This window comes from Pterocles gutturalis, unplaced genomic scaffold, assembly GCF_000699245.1.
Source record: "Pterocles gutturalis isolate BGI_N339 unplaced genomic scaffold, ASM69924v1 scaffold13709, whole genome shotgun sequence".
NCBI lineage: Eukaryota > Metazoa > Chordata > Aves > Pterocliformes > Pteroclidae > Pterocles > Pterocles gutturalis.
In genome coordinates this window covers 1,659-20,927 of record NW_010135926.1, presented here as the reverse complement: position 1 = coordinate 20,927, position 19,269 = coordinate 1,659, and the positions used below count along the sequence as shown (strand labels likewise).

At 38.3% G+C, this 19,269-nt stretch overlaps 1 protein-coding gene across 1 annotated transcript in view; it reads left to right on the top strand.

Moving 5' to 3' along the window:
• The window catches only part of LOC104468088 (protein spire homolog 1-like), a gene marked incomplete at both ends in the record, with an annotated part of 55,372 nt that extends 36,423 nt beyond the window's left edge, over positions 1-18,949 (top strand). Inside the window, 4 exons of the mRNA XM_010082100.1 lie at positions 7,300-7,386; positions 7,834-7,963; positions 11,653-11,694; positions 18,786-18,949. Coding sequence (XP_010080402.1) covers positions 7,300-7,386; positions 7,834-7,963; positions 11,653-11,694; positions 18,786-18,949 — 423 coding nt within the window. The remainder of the gene's footprint in view (positions 1-7,299; positions 7,387-7,833; positions 7,964-11,652; positions 11,695-18,785) is intronic.
• Between the last annotated feature and the right edge of the window lie 320 nt (positions 18,950-19,269).

The window sequence follows — 19,269 nt, the reverse complement described above, 5'->3', positions numbered from 1 at the left end:
TGGGTCAAGATAAAAGCAGTTTAATTAAAGCAAAGGCCAAGGCCATGCACAGAAACAAAAGGAAAACAAAGATGTTATTCTCTACTTCCCCTCAGTAAGTGATGTCCAGCCACTTCCTGAGAAAGCAGAGCTTCAGTATGGGTAGCAGCTGCTCCTGGAGACAAACACAGTAACAAATGTCCCCTCCTCCTCCCTGCCCTGGGCTGTTATGGCTGAGCTGATGTCACATGGTATGGAACAGCCAATCCGGGTCAGCTGTCCTGGCTCCGCCCCCTCCCAGGCTGTGTTATCAACACCCTGCTGGCTGCCAGTGCAACACTCAGCACTGGGAGGGCTGCTGTGGGGATATAAACTCCATCTCAGCCAGACCCAATGCAATATCTTATGCTTGAATAAATTACTTGTGTTGGTTTTATGATGACCTTGAGGGTTATATCAAAAGTCCTGTGATACTTTCCACTGAGAGATTGGTTTAGGCTTTTCTTATTCGGGATAACATTTATCTCAAGTTAGAATGTAATTTTTGGAATTCCAGAATGTAAAGTGCATGTTGTTACATGAGTGATGCTGTGACAGGAAAGGAAAACCTACAGTGGTTGAAAACTTGTATTACCTAGCACCTGTGTTACAGTGTTTGAAAACTTACAGCACCATGGTCTGTTATGAATTTTCAAGGAATACTCTTACTAAAAAACATAATAGATGTTTAATTTGTGGAAGTTGAGCTTAATTATTTCAGCATATCCTGTTGCTGCTTTCAAGTCAAGACAATATACCAAAGCCAGCTGGAGAGTGTTGATGCGTCTCCTCCTAGATACTCATAAAGGTGTATGACTTGATGCCCACTTTTTATCAGAACCCATTTGATATTTACTGGTGTCTCCCTGTTCTTTATTTCCTTTTGGTTTATATGGTGTTCAACATCAAGATGTTCTTCCTGGTAGGCTAGCAACTGATCTAAAGGGCTCCTTATCCCCAGTAGGACGTTTTAAAACCCCGTTGTCAGAGGCATGTATTTGGTCAATGTCAGTAGTTGTACCTTGCACTTACTTATCTTTGCCTGTTATTGGTTATAGGGAAGCATCATCTTAGAATATTCAGTGTTCAAATGTATTTTCTTTCCTGACAAAACCTCACAAAAACTTTGTTAGTCAGAAAGCTGTGATTCCAACAGAAAAATTCAGAGATGGTGGGGGGAGAGACAAGAGAGAAAGAAAGCATGTAGTTTGTTCTGTCAGAGATTATTAGAAAAAAGGATAAAGGAGGAAAAAATCGGAACAACACCACGGAGAGTAAAAAAATGAGCTCGGTTACAAATATAACTGCCTTTTATGTATGAGCTGAAAGTATTTTCCTAATCAGGATCTGAAGTTAGACTTTCAGATTGTATTTATTTTCTGCATCAGACGTCGCTTAAATGTTAAATCAATAGGGTAAGATACATACCCAGGTAATGATCTTATCTGTGTCTCTGCTAACAGTTCAGAGAACTGTACTAAGAGTTCGTACTACCCACTGCAAAAGAGGAAGAGTCCCCTCAGGACCTTGAGTACTGTATGCAATCAGGATAGTAGTTTTGATTGAATAGGACCCCCTGGGTCATCCAATTTTCTTTTGTCAGACTGGCCTTTAATTCATCTTCTGCTGAGCAAGCTCCAGCCTCTTCAGAAGAGATTTTCTTCCGCATAATATGGTAGGTCTTGGAGGCACAGCTGCTTCTCTGCTCATCCAGACTCTCGCTGTATACAAAATCCCTGCAAGCATCTGTTTTTGTCCTGCTATCTTGTCTACTTGGTAGATTGTCCGAAGGGACCTCTGGGCATAAACATGAATTGGGATTACAATAGACTGCAGGTACAGTACCTGTATGTAGTGCTGTCTGTGATGCAGTTGCTGGCTAAGTCTGGCAACTGCTAATAACATTGTGTTAGAAAAATAACTTCTTTCTTATTAGAAACATTAAATTCAGTAATTTGAATTCTGCTTGAAGAATGTGCAAAAAGCATGCACAATAATAAGAGTGCAGCTTGACACGAAATGTGTGGAGCCTGAAGGATTCACATAGAATTACAAGTTTAGTTAGATTGCATAAATACAGCACGTTTTAGCTGACTGTCAAAGCTGGTCATATGTATTCCCATCAGAGCAGACTCTTGTGGTTCTTGAGAAGAGGAGAAAAGGCCAAGAATCCTAAATCTGAGTTTTAAGGCAACCTGGGAAAGGTAGATTATGTTTCTTTCTATCAGTCAAAACAGATGTTTGGCAAAATTTTTATTAAAAGCAATTTTTGCTTTAATTTTATGGGTAGTATTTTTAGACTTGGTAGCTTATGAAAATGCATATGCTACAAATTGTAACAAGAGGTTGAGTAAATTTTGTAAGTAAATGAAATGCAACATGAAGTCTTTACTGTTCTTTTTATTAATATAATGCTCTGTTCAAAAGAGTAGCTTGATCTGTTCTTGACTGTGTAGTACTCTGAGTAGAAATTAGGAAAAGAACAGCTGTTCCTATTGGGTGCATTACTTAGTCTGAAACACCAAAATAGTTCCTGTCAAAAGTGTTGAGTTTCAATGGATGTCAATAATCGGAGCTGTCTGATCTCACCCATCTTCTGTCATAGTGCAAATATTAAAAATGTTTTGAAGATGTAAAATGTAAAATTCTGGGCTTTTTGTAAATAACTGGTTTCATTAGTTTCAGTGACGTTGATGTTTCTATTTCAGTACATAGGAAAATAATTTCAGATTTGTCATCTCTCTATCCCGATGCAGAAATCCTTGTTTCTGTGGTTGTTGTGGAAAAATATAACTTTAATTCTGGCATTTTATGATCTTTAAATGTCAACCTGGAGAGACTTAAGAGCATTTTTCTTTTATGGAGCGCTCCCAAAAGGTTAAAAACTGTGAACATTGGTAAAATCAACACTTGGAAATGGGGAAATTGAAGAACTAAATTACTCTTAGAGACTTAATTTTTCTTTATTACGCACATGTGTTAAGCTACAGCTTTTAATTCCACATTGATTCACAATTAGCTCTGCTTCCTGCCCACCTCCACCCCTCCCAGATCCACACAATTCACTTTATTTCCTAAGCAGTGCTGATGGAATGGTAGCTGATAACTCTTATGTTCCTTACTCCATGCATGGCTGTCAGGTCCCTTTTGTGTAGTATCCAAACTCTGCATTACATTGCACAGCAGTTAAATTCTTCATCAGTAATGATGCTCTTGTCTCCATATTCAAGCTCTTCACAAATACCTGTGATGCAGTAGTATTGGCTTGGTATTATTTTGGCACATTACAAAAGGGGAATTTAGTCATACAGATTGAAGTTAATATCCAGTAATTTGAATGTCTAATCTGAGAATCCTGTGGCATGGCTGTTCGGGTATTTTTAACAAAAAAACCCCCCCATTTATTTTTTTGCAATATTATTCATCTTACAGTACTTACATTATTGCAGTAACACCTGTGCATGGACAGTATTTTCATAAGCGAGATTTCAGATGTTTCAAGCTCACCGTAGATACTGTGAGGAAAAGACTTTGACCATTTTGTCCAGTTGAGCATTCTTGAGTCTGTCATTCTCTTATGCACAGGTCTGATTTAGTTTTGCTGAGTGGTATTCAGCTGCTTTAAGCAGGGAACTGGACTTTTTCATTTCCTGCCTTTGGCACGTGTTTCTGCAGAAGTTTAGGAGTCATCCTAGGTAGAGCAGTGAGCTTTATTGTTCCTAATCCTGCCATAGGGGTATTCAAAGAAGGAGTGACTCTGTGTAAATACTATGGTTATCAGGTGGTATCATAAACTTGTATCTCTAATAGATGTGCAGGCACAGCAGTGCGAGTATAGTGGCCTACGATGTGGAGGACCGAAGCAGTGCATTCTAGGACACTGCTGCCTGAGCTTGCTGTGTGGTGTCAAATATATAGCAACTATGTTAACAAAAGCACTGTACTGGATGCATAATGAAAGACTGCAAATTTATATCTACTTATAATACTTTAATTCACAGCAGGACTTTATCATGAGCTGTTCTGGAAATGATGTAGCATGCCCCCTCTGTCTGTTGCAGTGTCCATGCACTTTCATTTTAAATGAAAATTTTTAGATAGTAAGAAACAGTATCAGTTTCACGTGACTCATTATTTAGAGATAGCACTCTCCTACTTATGCTGTCACCTTTTATAGTGAGATAAATAAATGTCTGAGGTAATTGAATGTCAGTGATAAGTGATGTAGTTTTTGTGAAAGTCGTGCAGTGTACTTCTTGTTTGGGATATCACCATTTTTAAAGCTGAATTTTCATCCAAAGGTTACTAAGTACCATTTGCAGTTTGTTGTTGTTTTTTTTTTTTTTAATGTATTTATTAAAATGTGATGGTAGCAGGTTGTGAGTGAGTAGATGATTACATGCTAATTTTTCTGTGTTTTAGCTGTTTAGATCTCTAAATGTCTGGTTGATTTTTATAATCATTGGTTATGCTTTCCCCACACTGACAGTTTTAATGCATGCTGCTATACAAAAGCAGTTTTACACACATGAAGACTTAGGATAGTTTTACAGTGTTTTGATGTATTTACTTAAATACTAGTTTGCAGTTGGGGCCAATCTGATATGTGGAAAAAAAAGATCATTTTGTTGGTTGGGGTTTTTTTTCCCCCTGCAGATGTTGTGGCTGCATCTGTGCAATATATCTCTGATTTAGACTCTTAATCAAGAGCTATGAATTTTAATTAATTAAAAGATGCATGTGAAATTGCTCATACCAGAGAGAGTTAGTCTGAGAGTAGAAATGGATGTAGTGTGGACAGAGAGGATAAAAGCTTCCCTTCAGTGTCTTTCCTGTCAGCACCTTGTTTGAGTATGAGAAGGTAGGTTCTGCCACTGGCACTCCTGCTCTTGGCTTGTTCTCTGCAAAACATCCACTTGCTTTGCCACCAGTTCCCTGTGTATCCTGTGGAAAATCACTTATGCAAATCTTACATTTCTCCTTTTCCAATCAAATGGGAATACTGATACTAATTATGCCCTGGTGGCATTAAATCAGGGCATAGAGTGCCCTGAGGTGAAAGGCTCGGGGTCATGTATTATTTATTTGCTATTGTCATTCAGAGGGTTGTTCCCCAAGGCTGGAATGGAGATTATCAGTTTACAAAATGGCTGTTCTGATGGTAATAACTCTCAACTTCAGCCATCAACTTTGACATCTGATGAAGAGTAACCCAGGGAAGAGAGACTTCTCATTTCATTAGTAATCCTGCAGAGCATGCTGGCTGCAAAAAATTGCTCAGTCTTTAACAGAAGAAATCAATCACACAATTTAAAATAATATTCTCCTCATTATAAAATGTCAAATCACCGCTTAATACAAACCTTTTCAATTTTAATTTTTCTGCACTATTTTTAGGAAGGTAATGCATGTTGCAGAGTTTAGCAGCTCTGTGGCAAGCTGTAGGGAATTCACTCTAAGGAAGCTAAGGGGGTGTGGGTGGGGGAAACAAATGGAACTTGGAGCATGTCTGGGATAGGGTACCTCCTCCAGAAAGAGTCCACAGGGAAGCAATGAAATGTTCCTCAGGAGGGACTCTGCAGCTGCTTCCTTATCGGGGAGGGATGAATCTTCTCTGGTAGGCTGTTCCTCTGCCTCAGCCTGGAAACGGGGTATGTCTGAAATGAGCAGGGCTAATATGGAAGCTGCGTGGCATTCATTACTCAGGTTCAGTTAGGGATCATCTTCAGGTGACCTTATGGGCATTTAAACCCATTTTTCGGACTGCAGAATTCCTTCTGGTCAGCCAAAGTGGTTTCACAAACCAGAGCTGCGTCTTTACATATATTTTCTGGCTACAGAGCTTGTGTGAATAGGGTCTCCCAAAGGAAAATGAGCCAACTGACCCTTAAAAAAGAAAAAGAAAAATAAGAAAAAAAAAAAAGCAATGAATTTGGGACATTTGAGCTAAGAAATATAGTGTCATTCGAATTTCTGTCAAGTTGGAGGACAAGCCTGATAGCCAGCTACTGTGTAGTAATAGAGGGTACAGAAGGATGTATGTCATAGGATGCTGTCTCATCCCTGACAGTGTGCTTGGGCACTGTGCTGTATGAAGACTGAACCTGACAGGTGGATTTTTTTAAGCAAATCCTTACACTTATTCCCAGCTTACAATTTAGAAATTCTTCATACAATAGGAAAACTTCTATTGCCTTCTTTTATATCCTGCATGTGTAGTGAATTGCTGACTCTTTCCTGCAATGTCTTGTATACAATCTTATGTCTAAATGAGGTATCAGAGAAAGAAATGACTGTCTCTCTGGAGAAAACCAACCAAACAAGCAAACAACCCTCACCCAGCCCATCTTCTACAGAAATGTATGACTTACACCATTGCTTACAGGAAATGCACTTCCTGTACTTGCAATGGTGTGCCATGGCATTCTAGTGGTTTACTTTCTAGACACATTAATAAACTTCATTTTACACTTGAGTAATCTTCAAAGTGCAGATGAAGAGGTAGCTATAAAATCATGCTCAGGGCTTAGTGGGAGGTGTCCCTGCCCATGGCAGGGGGGTTGGAACTCGATGATCTTTAAGGTCCTTTCCAACCCAAACCATTCTATGATTCTCTCTCTTTCTGCTGCAATTTACACACAAAGGCACCTCTTCCTGGTCAGAGCAACAGAGGCAGGTGGTAAAAAAAAAAACAAAAACCCAAGGGAAACATAGTTTGCATCCATTGCTACAAGCAAATCCTTGGTGATTGCGCTCGCTCTAGCTTTGCTTTCACGTCAGTGCCTGGGAGATGGTAAGGAGATAAAAAAAAATGGGTCCTTAAAGAGCATCCATGTTTTCTCAGAGGCTAAGAACAGAGTATTAGAGACTGTAATGGTTGGCAGTGAGAGACATTGTTCAAACAGTTGTTCTTAAAAATGATGTTGGCAACTTTTCCTCAAAGCAAGATACAGTCTTCTACGCTCTCCCATAGACACAATTGCAGCCTTGACGTTTGATGTCACCATTTCAAAATCCCAAGTATTGCTGATTAAAACCGCTGCAGTTGTGGTTATTCTGCAGCTGTCTGCAAAGCTGAAAAGCTGTTATCTATGTTTTTGCTTGTCTGTGCTCTGCATGTGGATTGTTACACTCTCAGGACCAGTGGGGTTTTTTATCTGGTGCAGGTGTCAGAACAATGCAAGCTCTGTCAGGGTTGTTGTGAGTTTTCAATTGATCTCATCATCAGCATGAATATGAATGCAAAACATGGAAATATATATTTCACTTTCTTTTTTCCAGGTCAACGGTGACATTCCACCTCGATTAAAAAAGAGTGCCCATGAAATAATCCTGGATTTCATCCGATCGCGACCTCCATTAAATCCCGTATGTAATCCAGTAGCCTTCATTCTTAACAAAAATGTGGCTTTTAAAAGCATGTTTGTGTCCAGGGAATGTGTTAAATATTACATTTTCTGATGTGGACTTTCAAAAATGTTGTCTTCTGTGTATATAGAGCATGGTTTTGTAAAGAACAGTGTATCTGTATTACAGAAAGTAATATCTTGCACCTATCAATTGCTATCTGTTATTACCAGCAGCCCTTTATCTCTCTGGGAAATCATAATGAATAGGGAAAACTACAATCCTCTTTCCAATTTATCATAGAGTTATCATATCATAGAATCATTAAGGTTGGAAAAGACCTCAAGGATCGAGGTTTACCATTGAGTGCATGTAAAATCATATCACAACGTTCCTCATTTTTTTTAAAAAAAGTGTGAAATCTGCTTTCAGGGAAGCACTGTTTAATGGAAATATGTTTATCCCAAGGCCTCGGCAAGAAAACTGAAACCAACTCCACCACGGCCACGCAGCCTTCATGAAAGGATACTGGAGGAAATCAAGGCAGAGAGGAAATTACGTCCTGTCTCACCTGATGAAATACGGCGTGGCAGGCTGGGTAAGCACATTGCTAGTTATTACCTGCAACATCCACCAAAAACTTCCCACATAAGAAGCAGCAATATTAGCAATGTCTGTGCAGTTGTCAGGGAGGATGAAATTATTCTCATCCCTTCAGAAAAAAAAAAGAGCCTGCAGGCTTTGCTAGGGCTATGCAGTCTTTTTGATAAGTTATATTTAAAAATAAGATACTGTATGGTTCATCTTGATTCCCTTCAAGTTTTTAATGTAAGTATTAGATAAATTTAATGGCGTTATATTGCTTGTTGCATGTGACAGTTAATGTTGGAGTTGCTCGAAATTGAATGGGTATTGCTCCTCCCCAGTGCAATATTCCTGACATATCTGCAAGTATTCTTTACATGTCTGTTTTTAATTAATTTTGTTTTCTTTGTTTCCTGTTGTTAGCATCATCAATTTCCAAAAATAAGATACTGTATGGTTCATCTTGATTCCCTTCAAGTTTTTAATGTAAGTATTAGATAAATTTCCTTATTTCAATTTCCTTATTTCAATTTAAAATCTGCTTTTATTTTGTTTGCTGAATCTATTGCTTCTATTTAGAATCTAAATCTTTGCTTCATTTTCTAAGTTATGGAACATGTGTTTGTATATATTTTCAGTGGGCAAATAATTCAGACTTGCACTGCAAAGCATTTCATTTCTGCAGTGTATATTCAACAGTCCACTATGAAATTATACAAATACTGTCCTTTCCAATGGTCACCAATTTGCATTAGTTCAGTGGTTCTGATGACAAAAGCATGACAAATACAGTCTTACATTGTGACTTACATTTCTTTAAGAGCACGATGTTTATCTGTATCAGAAGAACTGAGCTAGCTGGATTTTTGAAGAGTAAAAGTGGCACTTATGGCTAAAAAAGCATGAAATAATCCACGTATGTACTCTCTGTCGCTGCTTCTTGCAAAATATTTGTGCTTGCCACGTGTGCTTAAAGGCACTGTTCCAGATTCAAGTGGGTTTTGACAATCCATTGTCTCCAGAGAGAAACAATTTCATCAGTTTTGCTCTGTTGCATTGTTTTTAAAGTGCTCAGTAGAGTTTGGTGAATGCTGGGGTGCTTTTTTAAAAGCATGATGTTTTGATTATTGGTTTTTTGGGCCTTCCAGTTTCTGGTTTGGATTCAGTTTATGCTTGTTGTATCAATTAATGTTTCTAATGGGCCTAGACATTTTTCCAAATATAGGAAGCTTTTAAGAACATAGAACAATTCCTTACTTTTCTTTCAGACGTTCAATTTCAGTATTTTAGATGGTCTTTCTCCATCTGGGAAATATCATGTCCTCTCATGGGCAGCAAATTTGATCTTTAAAATTTCTAATTTATATAAGTGACATCAAACCCATTTAGTAAACAGTTTCTAAGAACAATGTTAAAGTTTGGAGTATTACTGGTTAGAACTTCCTGGGCTGATTTCAGGGCATGGCCTCCAATGAGAGATACCTGTCTTCCACCAATTCTTCATTTTTGTTAAAGAATTAAATCTTTGAGTTTTGTAACTGTGGCAAAACTGTCGTCCCCTTCAGTTCAATGAACTGTTTGGATTAAATGGCGTATTACTGGAGGTGTAAAAGGGGATACATGCAAGATTTTTTTCCCAAGTGTTTATTTGCTGCTGACATGAAGAATGAAAAAGAGCAAAGGCCTTGAAGATAATTTTTTCTTATTTTGAAATGTGAGGTTTTGTTCTTTCTCACATTGAAATGATTGTTGTGTCCAAAGTTCCTTTTAGAATAAAATGTGTTTGTGCAGAATTGGGAATAGAGTAATGCTAGTGACATTCAGTATGGTACAAATAGATCTGCCATATAGTTTAAATGACCACTGAATGTAATTTGGTGTAACAACATGTAAGGTAATGAGGTTTAAGGATTATAAATGGTTGAAACACCATGTGGGACACTTGCACCATCTGAACAGAAATATTTGTTGCTTTTAAAAAGAAGAAAAAAGAGCATTAGAGTGAAATCTTTGGGAGTATAAGGTATGTTGGACATGTCCCAGAGTTATTCCTTGTTGCTTAGCTTATAACAGACAAGCACTTGACAACTACACTTCGCTGTTGGGGTGAGGGGGGCTATACTCTTGCAGATCCTCCTCTGTGAGGAGAGTGGACCTATGGCATGTGTTTCCCAGCAGCCACAGGCTTTGTCCCTCTCCTCTGCACGGCATACACATACAGGTAAGATCTTCTCCACCCTGAGCTGCCACTGAGAAAAGCCAGCCTGTGGCTGGCCACTCTCGATCTGAAACTTCTTCAGAAATGGTAATTTAATCTTGATGGCTGTTCTTACAAAGGGAGAGCTTTGAGTAGAGGAATTGGAATGAGCTTTCAAATGACCTCATAAAATCATTAGAGTAGGTTATCCAGACAAACACAGCCTTGAGGTACATTTCCTTTTAATTAAAAACATGGATTTGTGACTCAAGCAAGTTGACCTGATGGAGCTTGCAGAAAACTTTGTTTCGTGTGCATGTTTTATCAACCTGCGGTTAGGACTAGGCATTAGGTGATAAACACCCTTATGCTTTAAAATGTATTTTCTTTTATGCTAAGTTTGGACAAGGATTTAGATACTGTTTCTGTAGCTGTTATCTGTGGCTGAGGTTGTTTAGTTAATGAACTACAGGAAAAAGGCCCTGACTCCCAGCTTCGGCTCTGAGTCTGCCACCTACTGCGTTCATCACATAAAGTTATTCTCATGAACAAAGCTTGTCCCAGCACGACCTTTTTTAAAACATCTTTTAATGCAGTGGTATGTGTGGCTGGCAGGCCCTTTCATACCAACTTGCATGTTTATCACCTGTCAAATAAGACAGATAAGCTGATGTCAGTTTCGGTGCGTTCTTGTACGTTCTTCTGACTGGGCTTGGCCTGCTTATTCAGATTAGTGCATTGAAATTTTGTTTTCAGTGTCTGCTCCCTGAGTTGCCCTGTTTAAATTGGAAATATAGGTTGGTCTTTCCAGAAATAAAGAACATCTGACCACTTTCTTATCTAGGAATAAAATGGTTAGAGGCCCAGAAAGAAGTGTATCTTATGTATACATTTTAAAGACTAAGTCCACCTAAGGTTTTTTAAAAGAACAAGAATTGGCACAAATCACACTGTGTTTGGCCTTTTTTTCTATCCTCTTCAAGGGAACTACTGGTCAAGCTTAGCTTGATTGTCTCTCTTTATTAGTTTAATTATAATCATTGGAGATTATGCTTAAAAAAATAGAAATATCTTTATTTCAGGTCACTGAAACTTGTGTGAAATGTGGCTTTGTACTTTCAGATTTTTTTCATCTCTTTCTCTCCCCTGCCTTCCTCCTTCCCCTCTCCTCTTTCTCTCTTTCATGGCATTTTAACTGAAAAAAATCCATTTTTAGGGCACTTGCCTCTTATTTTTATATTTGATTTATTGAATTCAAAAAATCTAATTCTACAACTGCACAAATACATTTATAATTGCTCTATTTGCAAGTCCCATTTATGCTACTGTGGTTTTCAGACTTTGAGCTTTACTACAGTAAAGCAAGAGTATGTCTAACACATTTTGGATTTCAGCAACAGAATCCAAAATGTCTCAAGTGGAGTTAATATTTTGTTTTCATTACCACTCTGCTTTTCTAATAGTTGAATTATTTTCTTTTTGTTGTTTTTGTTTCTTTTTAACAGCAATGCGGCCACTTAGCATGTCTTACAGTTTTGACTTGTCAGGTAAAAGGTGCAACAACACCTGACGTGGTTATTGTGCTTATTGTGAAATTTGTTCCATCTGTTTGTTGTATTCCCATTTAAGAAAGAAACTTGAAGGGATTCTTCCAAGATATGGTCAGTGAAAATAAAAATTAAGATAAATTACTTTTTAATTACCAACATTTCCCTTGCCACAAAAGGGTGCCTAGGTATAGAAAACAACTATATTACACCTGAAATAAGAATGCTGGAATTCTGTTTAAATAAATATCCAAAATAAGGTGGCCCAGAGGTATTCCAAACTCTAAAAAGGATTGCAGAATAGAGTGTCACCTTCAAGTCTGGTTTACTTGTTTATTAATCGACCTTTGTGTCTTTATACTCACTTTTTGACTAGACCATCTTTTGCAGTACTTCATTTCTCATGAGGATCCAAAAACTAGTTTTGAACTTGTCTACCTTTCTAGATTTAATGAAATACACCTATGAATACTCATCTAGAAAGGAACTGTTGGTTCTACTGAGTGTCTTTACAGTAAATGCTTTGTGTGTTGTGAAATCAAAGTTGTTCACTCAAAAGAGGCTAAACCTTCCTTGTTTTCTGGTTAGCAAAATAAGCTGCTAAGGTTTGCTGGTAATAGCTGATACAGAAGATTCAATGGCTGATCCTTTGTCAACTATCTAATATCAAATTTTAAGTTTCCACTTACTGGGCCAGTAGTTAGGACGTGCAATAACTGTACGAACATGTTCTGCTTTGGAGACAGCAATATCAGAGGGAGTTTGTGCCTACTAGCCAGAAAAGAAATTTATTCCTCCCTCACTGTGCACTAACTTTCCAGGATGCTCAGGCCCAAAGACTTTAATCATTGAGGTTGAAAATATTCTGCATTAGCCTCCAAGGTTTGTCTGCTGAGGAGAGCTCTTAGGCAAGCTCTTACCTCATTTCCCCTATGTGACTCCCAAGAAAAACAGTCTCCAAATAAATCCATGCTCTCATTTTGTGAAGAAGCAACAGCAGCCTTCCCCCTCTTCCTTCCAGTTGCACATGGAAACATCTCTTCTGGGACTTTCGGTCCTCTGTTCCTCCATGCACCCTTGAACCTCATGTGGTCATTTTCCACATAGAAAGGCATAATCTGACTGAAATGCTGGATACTGGGAGCTACAAAGACCATATAGAAGCTATTTGATTACCAGAATATGAAAAATACAACATGGGAGCGAAGTTTGCAAGTGACCTATCTGAACATGACTTCATGTTCGGGCTGAGCCAAGTAAAGAGCTTGCCACTGTCAAGAGGTGAGGAGGGGCTCTCGCTGCTCCCTCTCCTCCCCAGGTTCCCCTCCAAGCACATTATTCCCTCTCCTCCTCTGCCAGTCCTGCTGATGTATTCACACGATGACCTGGTTAAACTCATGTAACCCAGGAACAAATACTTTTATTTTTATGCCAGATTGGTTTTCTGCTCTTTTCTTCGTTTAAACCTGCTTACTATCTGATCAGATGATCAGAGGGCTGGCTGAGGGCAGCGGATGAGCATGGGTGGAAGGGAGAAAGGAACAGGCTCTCCCCGTCAGAGACGGTGGCAAACTGTTAATCCAGCTCAAGCCCTTTGTGAAACCTTACACTGATGGCATACTATACAGCTACTACAGCTGTCTGGTGGGATTCAAATCATGTACTTGGTATCTTGTTTTAATCCACTGAAAGCTGAAGGGTCCTCAGGGGTTCGGATACTAGCATAAACAGGCAAACTTCAGTTTTCAAAAAGTATTTCTGCTTTCAGATATTGCAAAAATTCTTTCAGTTTTAAGACTGTAAAACTGAATGTAGAACTGACCAACAAAAGGGAAATGTTCAGATCTGTCCTTCTACATGTGTCTGTCTGCTTCTTCTTTTGCCTTTATTTCTAAGAATCCTCAAACATCTTCATTTCTTTAAATCCAAACAATATTTTGTAAAAGCTCCCTTCATAATCCATTAATTCATTACCATAATGTTTTTTTTTTAAAGAAGTAGCTCCATAGCAATCTCTCCTGGACTTGGATTTGCTCTTTTTAACTGACCATCGAAGAACTCTTCTTGTTTTCTTTATCCATCTTCCAAATGTGATTGGGTTTGTTTTTAAAAGTCGTGTCGTTCTCAGCAAGTAGTTATCATATGGTGTGACTGAGTGATCTGATAAATTGTCTTTGGAAGTAAATTCAGGATGATTAAAGCATTCCAGTGAGGTAGATGTGAGACACTGCATGAGCAGTACAAATGTATTAGATGGGTTGTCATGTCAATAGTGAGAAGATAAGCAGTAGTTTTGAATGTTGTTGCTTTGCGTGCTTCTACTTTTTTCATTATTTTAGAGGTGGGGAAGCTGTACTGTGCTTTCATTCTGTGATCGCTGTTTCCACGTACATGCTTGTTCACTGCTTTTCATTGCTCTCTGCTCGATGGAATTGCTGTCATGGAAAAGCACAAACCAGCTGAAAAATTGAAGTGTTTCCTGCTAAGTGCTAAAGGACAGGTGTGGGCTTTCATTATGCTTGCTGTCTGTGCCTGGGATGATGCAGACCAATTCTGAAAAGATTTTACTTGGCACTAAGCCAGAGTCGTTGGTATGTCCCACTGCCTGGCTCTGTGCATCTCCCTGCTGTTGTCATCCTGAAGAGCAGAGGAGGGGCTCCTGTGGGCCTCCTTTTACCCTGCTGTTTCCTACTGGTGGAACAGAAGGAGCAAGGATTTAGATATTGTTTCTGTAGCTGTTACCTGTGGCTGATGTTGTCTAATTACTGAAGCCACCTGTAATGAGAGTAATCTGAGACATACTCAGATACCAACTAGGGACCAAGGCCATCATTGCCCATTTCCTCCAATAGAAAAATCGCTTCAAAGCAGCCTCACTTCTGTGCACTGCTTTGAATGCAGCTCAAAAGACCAGCTATTCTCCCTCTTACCACTCAGGTTCTTACCTCAAAGCAGTATGCATGGCTGCTTTGACATTGTTACTTGAGAAAGAGTTTGTATATTTGGCGGTAGGGGAGCGGTGCAGGGAGAGAAAGGAAAATGAAACATTTCAACCCAAACTCCCAAACTTCACAGGCATTATTCCTGTAGTTCCCAACCCTGTGAGGTGATGTTTATCACTGTTGGCTTTACATGATCTGTGCCTCAGACCAGTATGAGGAGGGAATTCCACCAGGTCCTTGTAATCTCTTAGTTTAGATAACACAATAATAAATGTGATGCAAACATCAGCAAAAGATTGGCAGTTTGGTATACTGATTTATTAGTTTTCAGGTTTGACTTCAACATCTAAGTTCATTGAAAGGAATGGCACATCTCTGTTACCTTTATTCATTATATAATTTTGCACAGTATATTAGCATCATCATATACCTATATTAATTCTGCAAGTCCATTTTAGCCTTCTTTTAAACTCAGTGTAAAAATAATAAGATTGAGGAGTACATTGGCTGTGTAGAACAAAATTCAGGTTTCTGTTGTCATTATTTACCAAGGAGAGCTGGGTAGGAGGCAGACAGCATATGGTTACCTGACTGCTGTGGTTTGCATGTAATCTGTGGTCTGCTTAATTCCTTGCTTTGTAAGAGACATCATTTTACATGTAAATAAAAGAACATTTTGTATTGTCCTAGGGTGGTTTTTTATGTCTTGTTCTGAAGGCTAGTCAGGGAAGGCCAACACAAAGATCAAGTAATCAAATCAAGACCTTCTCTTCTTTCATTTGCCTGTTGTAATGATAGCTTAGAAGAGACTCAAAAGAAACCAAACATATTACTCCAATTTGCAGGTGCTGTTCATTGTACTTGCTGCTTGAAAACAAGGAGAAATGATACTCTCCCAGTGTGTCTGACTCTCCAATAAAATCTTAACCCCAGGGTGTTACTCACACAAGCCTTTTTTTAAACATAATTTGAATAATCTCCAAAACATTTAGATGTTCTATGAAACTAGAGACTGTGAAACTACTACTCACTGAAAAAAAAAAAAAAGGTTTATGTTTCAAAGAATTTTCCATTAATTTATTCTGTCATATTAATTTTTATAAGCATTAGTCTAATGGTTGTTCCTGACTTGTTTATCCTGATTAATTGTATCTTTATTACGATGTACAGTTATTTGCCACATGGTAATGTTTCTGTTGCCTGAATACATCACTAAAGTAGCTTAAAGTAATAATTTTTTTGTCTGTATCTGCTAACAAATCCTGGTTTTAATTTTGGAACAAGTTATTTTTGTTGAAGTCTGCTTGCTGAGACTGTAAAATTTCATGATCCATTCCTTAAATTATGACAATCCTTTTATTCTTGTATATCCAGTAATGTAAGTGCAGGAATAATAAACTGAACTTGAGCACTGTTGTCAAAATAGATTTTACACATTCAATGTTTTTCTGATTTTACTTTTGTAAAATTTACTGGTTAATTATTGTTTTATTCTTTAGTGCTTGCAAGTTGTAAAGACACTCCCTATTTTTTTTCTTTAGAGGAAAGTATGGTGATAAATTACATTTCCTACTGAAGAGCCCTTCAAAACAAATGCTATGGATTGTATTCTCAATTCACCTAAAGCTTCTCTGGTATTTCAAGAAGACTTATAAACAATATGTTTCTGAACTACTCATACATGTATGAGTTTAAATAGCACCTGTTTTAGGCTTTGTAAATAGTGATTGGCTACATAAATTACCTCCAAAATGGATCAGAAATTTCCCTTTACAGGGCCTAAAGAAACAGCATCTGAATTCTTAGAAAACAATACCTAAAAAAAAACCCCAAAAATCCCTAAACAAAAACAGAAAAGAACAGAAAACTGGATATCCATTTCATCACCTCCCATAGTGCTAGGAGACATCTGGTGGATGTTCCCTCCTCTTTCCTTTCCCCAGAGCTAGCGTGTGGTTTTGGTTTTTTGGGGTTTTGGGTTTTTTGGGGGGGAAGAAGGCAGTACTGTTGGCCTTCCCATCATTTTTATTCTGGTGAGTCCAACGATACTCGCAGGCCATTTTTCAACCTCCCTACTATCAGGCAGGGGAGTTACCACCCCAGAATGTTTTGAGAGGAGGGACACCAACACCACCTTTGGCTGTTGTGTTGTTGGTGCTGGGGCTGCTTCATTGGACAGTCTGGTCAGGAACTGTGCAATCAAAAGACAAATGAAAGGTTTTTCTCTTGCTCATTTCGGAAACCCTGAGCTTCTTCAATCAACTGCATGCCAGCTAATTATGAGGTCTCCAGAAAGTACTGGCAGAAAGGAGGTGAAGCAGTTTGTTTTTTGTTTTTCTGCTGTTGCTTTCTGGGACTGTGTTGAGCAAATTTTTTTGCATTTGATGTGGAGGACACCTGTGCTGTACTCACAGAAATCTAGGAGGAAAAAAACCATGACCTATAAGCCATAGTGCTAGTCAGGACACCCATTAGCAAAGCCTTTGAAGATAGGAACTAAGGGTTAGAGAGTCTAAGTCTTTGATTGCAACTCTCTTTAGGGGGGACCTGAAGGCAATAATAACACTGTAGTACACAGATTCATAGGCTTGGAATGTCACTATGACTTTAATAGTCCAAATATATAATAAGAAAATAGCCTTTTCTTGTACTCCCAGTTGAAGGTTTATAGAGGAACTGTAATACATCCCTTGTCCTTTCTAGCTCATTTTCTAGCATTGAACAATAACCTAATGAATTTTTTAAAATGTATATTGATTTAACTCGTTTGTCTTCTTATGACTTTTCAATAGCTACTCCCGTGAGAATGTTGTAATATAGACCTACTACTGCAACTGAGGCTTTGTCTAGACTGTGTAGTTTTAACTTACCTAGTGCAAGAACAGTTTTTATTAATGAAAATTGTGTTGTAGCAGCTGTGACCATGTCTGTTTATACCAGGGCAACTATGTAACTAACTCCAAATGATGTGTAAGTACTTACATTGTTGGCACTGGGAATATCTGGGTGATATAATTTCTCTCTCAGTCCTCCCAGTAACCTAACGTATGAGTCATTTGACCTTTTGTGCCTCATTTCACCATGTATAAAAATGGGAATAATAACTCATCATTACCCTAGCCTTAAAGTACCTGGAGGTAGTTTGTTATTACAAGACTGGGGAAGGAGTCCTATAATTATATGGGTAGAAAAACACATTTGTAGAAAGACCAGATGTTTAGGCGTACATGCAAATGGGAGATTAAAAGCTTTTCTTCCTTCTCTCTCCAACATAATTTTCTCCAGATTGGAATACTGCACTTTGTGCTTTTCCAGGGATAAAACTGATTTATCAGACCAAACTCTAAGGTCTCCTAAAATATCAAAGCCTAGGTCATTATCTTAATGTCTAAGCTAAGCTAGGCTAAGCACAGCAGACCCAATGTTTACATTACCCGAGATGCATCTTCATTGCAAGCTGGCAGAAATCCTGAGTAATTTTTTCAGTGGAGTTTCATCCTTGTAAAACTTACGTAGCCGAAAATAGAGCTGGAGCCTCATGTTTCTGCTGTTACATGAAGATTTGACATCACAGACATATTTTTAATACAAATGACCATGAAAACCTAAGAATTGTGCATATTTTTGATGAATGCTAGTTATTTAGCTCATTTTCATTCCTTTTCTGTATACTGCAGAATAAAGTATAATTCTGTTCTCATTGGAAAAACTAGGTTTATTCCATGCTGAATTCCTGCAACTCTGAGGTGTTGTCTTCAGATTCACTGGAAACTCACTTGTCCAGATATGGCTGTGCATACTTCTGATGCTTGTTATATAGTTAATTATAGATTATAAGTTGAAGGAAGAATATTTTTGGGTTTAACACAGGCTTTATTTTTTTTTTAGTTGATCGGTATTAGTCTACGGTTGGTTTTAAGTATTGTGCACTGCTGCTTTTTCCACTGCTCTCATTCTTTCATATTGCTTCTGTACCACAAGCCATTGCCTGTAGTTCTCTGACCAATGTATTGCTAAAGTAAGATAATTGCGCACATGTACCTATCACAATATTTTTTTTCCTATTGTGTGTGTTGCCTTGACAGTAAGATTTGAGAAGGCAAAATAAAATTCAGGTCCAAACACCAATTTTTCTGTTTCTTTTGATAGATGTATCTACGCCAGAGGCTGGAAGAAAATTATTGGATGCCTCTGTAGTGAATGGTGGCCTGGCACCACAAGGAAAGCAGAATGGGGCCACGCAAGTGACAGTACAACGCAAGAGACTGCTTAAGGCTCCCACGCTGGCTGAACTTGACAGTTCAGACTCAGAGGTAAAAAATCAGGACGTAACTTGCTTCTCAGTTTGTCAGAATTGAGTCTTATTCCTTAATTTGCTGAGTTTGTCAGTGGAGAAGGGACTTTGCAGATTATAATCTGAATTTTCCATGACTGCTTTGTCAGACCATAGAACTTCAAAAATATTGGATCAGACCTCACCTCAAAAAAGGGAATATTCTATAAAAAGTTGAATGCTAATTTGGCCTTAAACCCAGTATTTACTTATTTTTCTAAATGTCCAGTATCTGTCCACAGTGTATATGTAGTGATTATGCTTTTGGGAATGCAGGCAAATGTGTTGCACCCTTCTGGT